Here is a 7,891-nt window from a genome sequence, read left to right on the forward strand (position 1 = left end):
CTTTTGATTAAATTTTTTCAGAGAAAGTTTACTTGTCCCATGCTTTTCACTAGTTTTTTCCCCTTAATTTTGGACTGCTTACAGATTAATTGCAGTGGTGAACTGGTAACTCGTAGAAGGTGGTCGAAAAAGACTGGAAAAATACGCAAAGAATATATATTGGTGCTTTCGACTTCACTAGGCTGAGAAAATTCTTGTATCGAGGAATTGTTAGTACAAAGTTTAATGGCCGTAATGAAAGAGAAAAGGTCATTTTTAAAATTAATAACTAAAGATCAATCCACAAATCATAATACGAGCTATGCTTCAGTTCATCATACTTTGTGAGAAAAAAAATCAGTAATTAATTTTTACAATCTGATCAAATAAAGTAGAGAATATGTACTTTTTTTGGACTAATTCCTAATTTTAATAAGAAATATTCAGTATTCACTATAGATATGGATTATAGTAATTTAATTTATACCCTTGTTATTTTAAAATAAAAAACTCAATAACATAATACGTTCATAGGTTCAAATTAACAAAAACCATCAAAGAATAACTCAGTGTACTGGAATAATTTTCTTATAATCTATATCGCATGGAATGAACATCTCACGATTGATATAATATATATACTATGTCTATATAATAGCCTCATTGAAGCAACATCACACAATCAAAACCCATCAAATGATACAAACAACAAAACCAGATCAGATTACCGACAGGAGTATTCTGACAACATTTCACAGAATATTTCATTATTCCAGTAAACGGCTGAGGTATTAGCCCATGACAAGCATGGAGACAAAGAAGGTTGCAACCAAACTGATGTGGTGAATTATTTGAACACCACGAGGCACCGAAACATCAGTAGAGGAAGAGATAGACAGTAAGCCACAATTAGCCTGCTCAAACGATAATGTTGATTTATCAACATCAAATATCATGAGATGATTTACCTGCATCATGGTGCCCATAACCGATACATCTTGCGACGGTAGTATTGACAGACATTCCAATCCCGTGTCCTGATCCCTCACCACATAATTTTCTCTTGACAGGGTCATGGTAGCAGCCGGAAAGAATTTCAAGGCCAATTGCGGCCAAAATGTTGGGTTACTAAAGCAGAGATCTAACCCAAGAGATGAACTAGGCACATTGGCGACCTTCATTTGGCTCATTTGATATAGAAATTCTTGTTTTATAGACTCATATGCCTCTCTTTTAAGAAGCGTTACCGGGGTAACAGAGTCTAAAATCATGTTAACAGGCCCATTTTCTTGAAAAGCTAATGCATCGACAGGAACTTCTATATTTCCAACAGATACTCCAGATAAATTAACAGAATAAGCAGAAGGAAAATTGCTGTTTTGAACTAGTTGTGCTGGCTGGTGGTCCCAGCTTTTTCTTAATATAAAGTTGGAACCAAGAAGAATGGTACTGCTTTGTGAACTATTAGGAGCAAAACAGTAAGAGAAGTTTGAATACCCTAGCTGCCTTAGAAGAGAGCAAGGATTGTTACTGAAGCCGAACACAGCCAAGATGCCATCCGAGCCATCGTTAATTTTCTTTGCTTCATCATATACAAACTTAATGTTTGAGACTGATGGAGGAAATACAAAATCGGCAACATAGGAAGAACCTGATCCCCTGACAATTTGTACAGTAAAAATCAGTTACGTTAAAGTTCAAGCAATTAGAAACTCATGCTATTGAATTAGTATATATATAAGTAAAGTTTTCTTAGCAAATATAGAGCTATTAAAGCTGATAGATATGTTAATCTATTTACAATGCAAGAATTTTACTTTGAATAATCAGAAGGCCGGCAAGACGAATTCATAGGATAATTGGATGCCAGACTCAGTGGAGAAGTTCCCTGCATCCAAACAAAGGGACTGCTTATGTCTACAATAGCTGTGACTGATTTCTGCTCCTCATTCATGCGGCCAGTTGTGTTTCCTTGGCCCGATTGACTAATATTAGAGTTGGATTTAATGGAGAGTTTAGTTCGGTACGTAGGAAATGATGGATACTGCTTCTGACCCGGCCTGTTCTCTTCTCCATCAGCAACATCGGTTAAATATTCTATGCCACGCATAAATGTATCTACTGTGTGCTTTGGATTTGGATATGATAGTGCGTATTTGGTGAAGGGTTTAACCACAATATCCAGAGAAATCGATACGGGATTCTCTGTAGCATGTAAAGGAGGGAAAACTAGGAGGAGGAGAAGTAATTGCATGGTAACATATATGTTTCTTGCTAACATTATTAGATAGTTTGAGAGCTTGAGAATTGAATGTAAGGAGCTAGTCTACCACAAGCCATGCAAAAGCACGGTTCAATTTATAGGGCAAGCCTGACAACTGCGATAACAGAATAAACAAATTTCTGTTTTGTTATTGTTAATTAACATTTACTAACGGAGGAAATATTTAATTCATTTTTCCTTTTAATAAAAGAAGAGTAATAAAACTTGGACCCACACACTGATTCTTATATTAGCATAAAATTGAAGATGATCCTAATTTTGTTGTTACATATTTTTTAATTACCATTTACATACAGAGAAAAAAATATTTGTTTTAATCCTCAGCTCGAGGGCAGGAAACAATCACCCCCGATGAAATTACATATAACCTTACAATTTTTTTCGTTTATTAACTTATCATGTACATAATTAACTTCCCATATTTTTAGATTACAAATGGAAAGTACAGCAAGTCAGCCAAACATGACTAATTTATTACAACAATCATAGAGCAAATTTTGTATCCGTTCAAAACTAATGGCTGATAATTTCAATTAATCAAGAGAAAATATTTTGTTTTCCGGCTCTCTATCCATAATTCAGAATCCCAGGTATTTCCACCGACGTCCTTTTATTTTATGCCTCTTTACTCACTAATTTATTATAAATACGGGACTGTTTAAATACCCTTTTTTTTTTTAGAAAGGACTGTTTAAATACCTAAAAAAATACTATTTTAAATGTTCTTAAATATTTGACAATGAAATCTTAAACATTTGCATATGATATTAGATATAAGCACGCAATATCAATTACTATAATATGCAAATTTAATCACTGAACAATACAAAATTAATTGTTTTATTTATCACGTTATGTGGGATCACTATATAAGTGTACAGTTCAAGTTGCAAAAGCCATAGCGAAGCAACATAGGGTCAGAGGGAATCATCCCTCCATCTAATTTTTTTTTTTTAAATTTACTTCTATTTATATCAAGGTTCTAAATAGCGTTTATAGCGGCATAGCAGGAGACCAAAAAAAAAAACTTTAGCGAATAGCGCAGCTATAGTAAAAGCTATCATACATATGGGTTTTTTTTTATTTTCAAAAATTATATTTTATATTTCTACTAATAATAAACATTATCTAAAGTCCAATAGAAAAAAAATATATCAAATTGATTAAGAAGTTCTAATATTATCTCAGGGACTAGATTTTGTTTTAATTTCTGGAGAGCCCAACGCACAATGCATGATACAAATAGTTTAATTGATATAGCCCAACGCACAATGCATGATACAAATAGTTTAATTGATATAGCCCAACGCACAATGTTCAAATTTATTGATATAGCTTCTTAAATAAAAAAAAAAAAAAAACCATGTAATCTAATTTCGGTTTGGACTTTAAAGCCCATTTAAATTGCAAAATAATAATAAGCCCATGTAGCATAGCGGACCGCTATTACCGCTATAGCAGCCGTAGCTCGATTAGCGCTGTTTTACTCCATAGCTTAGCTTTTTAGGTCCAAAACCGTTATAGCTAGCTATTTAGAACATTGATTTATATGCATTTCTTACAAAATTATAAAATATACTTGAGATACAAAAAATTATAGAAATATGCCTCATTCTAAAATTTTCTTCAAAAATATACTTCTATTTTTATGATTTTCTCAGCAAAAATAATAAATGTGTACTTAATATTCAAAATTAGTATTAAATTATAACTCAAATCCTAAAAACTTGTCCCACTCTCCTTTGTATATATCAAAGGTTTAAATAGTGTTTATCGCGTCATAGCAGAACGGTTAAAAAATGGCGCTATATCCATAGCGTCAATAGTGTCATCTTTTTATGGTCCAAAAGCACTATAACGGCGCTATAATTCTGGTATATATTGTAATACATATGCAATATATATGATACAATAAACAATAAAATTATAGTTCCAATTTATTATTTTCTCAGCTATAAACATATATGATCTCTAGGAGAGATTTAGGCAGTAGTACTACACAACATTTCCATTCAATACAACTTGTTTAGAATAATATGTCTTTTTAGAATTTGATTTAAATTTTTTTAATTAAACTTGTTTATATCTGTCTTCAAATTCCTAGGACTGATGTAATGAATATTTTTTAAGTTAATGCATACCTACAGATTTTTCCTCAAAAAAAGAATACAACTCCGCTATATCAACAAAACGAATGTCAGATTTATCAAAGATGTCAGACAAGCTAATCATCTCAGTCATCTTCGCCGCTTTAACTCTTCTTATAATTAAACAGTCCTTTTCACGAACAAGACTAGCAAGGGCCCTCTTGCATGTGGTTGCTAACATTTGACAATGCCTCATGTATAATATGGCCATATCTAGTATAAAGCTAGTATTCTTTCATTACCTCGGCTTTCTTTAATGCGCTTCTATCTTTAATCATGATATGTCCACTTGTCTTCGCTTGTTCTATTGGGAGCACTTTCATGGATGTATTTGTGATAATTCTGTAAAGGAAGGAAGGGCGGTGATGTTTCTTGAAAGGTTAATATTTTGTTGCTGGGGTGTGTGTGTGTGATAATTTGAAAATGCATGGATATATTGTTACATTTTTTTTCTTGGGATGATAACTCATGACTCACCCTTCTGTTATTCAATTCACAGAATACTAATGCTGGAAGAAAATAGTAAATATGATGGAGAGTAGACAAGGATAATTAAATTCATATTTTGGTATTTCAATCTAAAAAATTTACTCTCCAAAATTCAGTTTGCAACACTTGGCAAAATTCTACGATAATTCATTTTTCAATATTCACTGACTAAAATATAGCTTACCTTAACATTTCCTTTGGTAAGGGACCCTCACTAAGAAAAGATATGCATTAATCAGATGGCAGCAAGGTTCTAAATAACGATTATCACATCATCACGGAAAGGCTAAAAAAAAGACCTATCGCCGTATCGCGAAATAGCGTAAGCTTACGCTATTTAGAACATGGATGGCAGAATATCGGTATTGCTAAACAGTTTTGGGGTATGGGCATATTGGATCTGAACCAGATAAATTGTGCTTTATTGTTAAAATGGTGGTGGAGAGTTCATAACATCACCAAAATCATTGAGAAACAATGATTGACTTGAATTATTGCAATCCCCAAACTGCTATACCTCACTCAGCTTTTTGAAAGTCATTACTGCCCTTGCTCCTATTGGTCAGAAGAGTGTTTCTTTAACCCCAGGTCTTAATGGGCATGTGAAATTTTTGCATGACTAATTTTTGGTATCACAATTGCTCTTTGAGTCATGCCTATCCCCAATTGTTTGCTATTTGCCTAACTACGTACTGAGGTCTCTGTGCAAGAGGCAGTACTTAGCCTCACAAAGAAGAGTGTTTAGGATTAGAAGAAGTCTGACAGGGGTATTGTTACGGGAATGGTCGACATCTAACAAATGCCTAATTACATATAATTCTATTGCTTGGAGATGGGACAAATCTGGAGTATTTACTGCTAGAACTTAGGACTATATGTATCAATTTCCGAATTTTAGAGGGATGCAACCTGTCAAACCTAAAATAAATTATGTGGTTGGTTAGTAAACATAAAATTCTTACCAAAGTCAATCTGCAACATAGGGGTTGGTTAAGGGATGTTACGTGTCAATTTTGGAGGGAAGTGGAAGACTCTAATCACCTCTTTTTTGGTTGCTACTTTGCTAAGCACCAAAACCAAAAGCTGCAGTCACCTATTATATTTTGATTTTATTTTATTTTTTATTGAGAGGATTATTGTCTTTTCCTTATTGTTATTAATTTCTTGATACAAAGAAGAAGAAGAAGAAGAAGAAGTGTAAAAAAAGAAAGAAATTCAACCACTTTTTGGACCTTAAAATTGATATTATAAGTCCACAGGTGTATTGGGCTTGGTTCGGCCGTTTGGGCCTACTATGGTGACATCTCTTTATTGCAATAACCAGTTATGATTGCAACGTGAGGGATGAGTCACATGACAATAAACTAACAAGGAAAGAATAGTTGCTTCTCTTTGTATAATTACCAAATCACAACACGTCAATACTAAATTTAGTTTTTTATGTAGTCCGAAAGGATTTTAAATTGTTGCATCAAATCACATTGGGACAACATGCCACGTTGCCACTGGTCTATGCAAGTGCAACGGTGTATTTTTTTTTTTTCTTTAAAGTGATTATAAATAGCAAATTGTCATTAAAAGTTTGTGATTTCCTCCTATGATTAAGGTGGATTAAGAAATTGGAGTAGAGAGAGAGGGAGAGAGAGAATGGAAACTGATGCAAAAAAATGGCTGGAATCTTTATCCAGGATGAAACCCAATTTTGACCGCTTCTCCTCTGTTCCTCTTTCAGGAATTCATGTCTTTTCTGCCGATCATGGCCGCGTGGTCTGCTCTTTTCGCATCCCATCATATCTCACCGTACATCTTCATATTGTCTCTCAATTTTTTTTTATTTCCTATCATTTACTTTTCATTTTTATTGGTACATTCAAATTTCTATCTCTAATCCAACACCCTCATATAAAAAAATCTTCAAAATGAAATCAGACCAATATGAAGTCTTATAGAGATTGTCCGTGGCATTATGGGGACCAGTTGCAGGGCCTAAAAATAGTACTTAACATCTTTGTAATTTGATAAATTTAAAGGATGCTGAAGGATACTGGCAACCGGGTGCAATCGCAACGCTAATGGATGTAGTTGGAGTTGTTGCGATCATGTCGATCGAGGATACTATGCAGGTTACCGTGGATTTAGCTATATCGTTCTTCTCCCAGGCCAAACTTCATGTATATATATGCATAACAAATTTATATTTGACCATTTGAGCTTTATATATAATTAATTACAACATGTCGACCTAAGCAATTCCTAATAAGTTTCTATGAATGCATATATATTCACTATTCAGACTTTGTCATAGTTATAATAATAAATTTCATGTAAATACAAATGCGCTGCAATTGGTCTCATGCTAATGTTTTGCCCCTAGAGCAGGAAGAAGTAGAGATAGAGGCTCACACAGTTGAACGGAAAGGAAAATTGACAATGGTGGTAGTACATATTAGAAAGAAAGCAAGCGAACAATTGGTTGCTATTGGGAGGCAATGGATGACCTTTTCCTCCGCTCGACCATTCGAAAGCAAACTCTAGATAATTACATTTGTTAGACTGATGAAGGATTATCTGTAATTAGATGATAATTAATTGTATATGCAGCTTTTCAATATTATTTTCATCAGTTGTCTGAGACCTTTTTTTCTGTTGAGGATTTGTCAGTGTTTCACCAATAACATTGGTTGAAAGTTAAGTTTGATCTGAAAATTATATATATTGTTTAGCGAGGATAATTTAAATTGCACCTTTTTACCTACTTGTTCTTTTCTCCTTGAGCAAATAGAGCGGTGGTGAAAAAAAAAAAATATTGCAGTTTATCAGATTTAAAAAGGTACGAAAATCACACATATAGAACTCCTCTATCCGATCTTGCAAAACATATTTAAAATATAAAATAAAAAACAAATAATTTCATGATTCATAGAAATACTTGGACTGGCAGGAGCTTTTGGAGTCACTTGATCAAATTTGAAGTTCAAGCCTCCTTGCAGCA

At 33.5% G+C, this 7,891-nt stretch overlaps 2 protein-coding genes across 3 annotated transcripts; one reads left to right on the forward strand and one right to left on the reverse strand.

The window, feature by feature from the left end:
- Nucleotides 1-770: 770 nt before the first annotated feature.
- On the reverse strand, nt 771-2,270 carry LOC144563906 (aspartic proteinase nepenthesin-1-like). Its single transcript, XM_078313369.1, has 2 exons — nt 1,797-2,270; nt 771-1,638 (listed from the first exon to the last, which is right to left on the reverse strand). Exons 1-2 carry the CDS (start codon nt 2,258-2,260, stop codon nt 771-773), a joined length of 1,332 nt encoding a protein of 443 aa, XP_078169495.1. The 5' UTR covers nt 2,261-2,270.
- A 4,097-nt stretch (nt 2,271-6,367) lies between these two features.
- On the forward strand, nt 6,368-7,621 carry LOC144564695 (uncharacterized). 2 transcript variants are annotated; one of them, XM_078314293.1, is made up of 3 exons: nt 6,368-6,699; nt 6,930-7,070; nt 7,274-7,621. In XM_078314293.1, the coding sequence occupies exons 1-3, from the start codon at nt 6,547-6,549 to the stop codon at nt 7,286-7,288; spliced, it is 309 nt and encodes a 102-aa protein (XP_078170419.1). In that variant the 5' UTR covers nt 6,368-6,546; the 3' UTR covers nt 7,289-7,621. The 2 variants fall into 2 exon arrangements, with proteins under 2 accessions (XP_078170419.1, XP_078170418.1); XM_078314292.1 differs by having other exon boundaries at nt 6,370-6,699; nt 7,279-7,621.
- The last annotated feature ends 270 nt before the right edge of the window (nt 7,622-7,891 follow it).

The sequence above is a fragment of the Carex rostrata genome, chromosome 13 (genome assembly GCF_964058835.1).
Source record: "Carex rostrata chromosome 13, lpCarRost1.2, whole genome shotgun sequence".
Taxonomy (NCBI): domain Eukaryota; kingdom Viridiplantae; phylum Streptophyta; class Magnoliopsida; order Poales; family Cyperaceae; genus Carex; species Carex rostrata.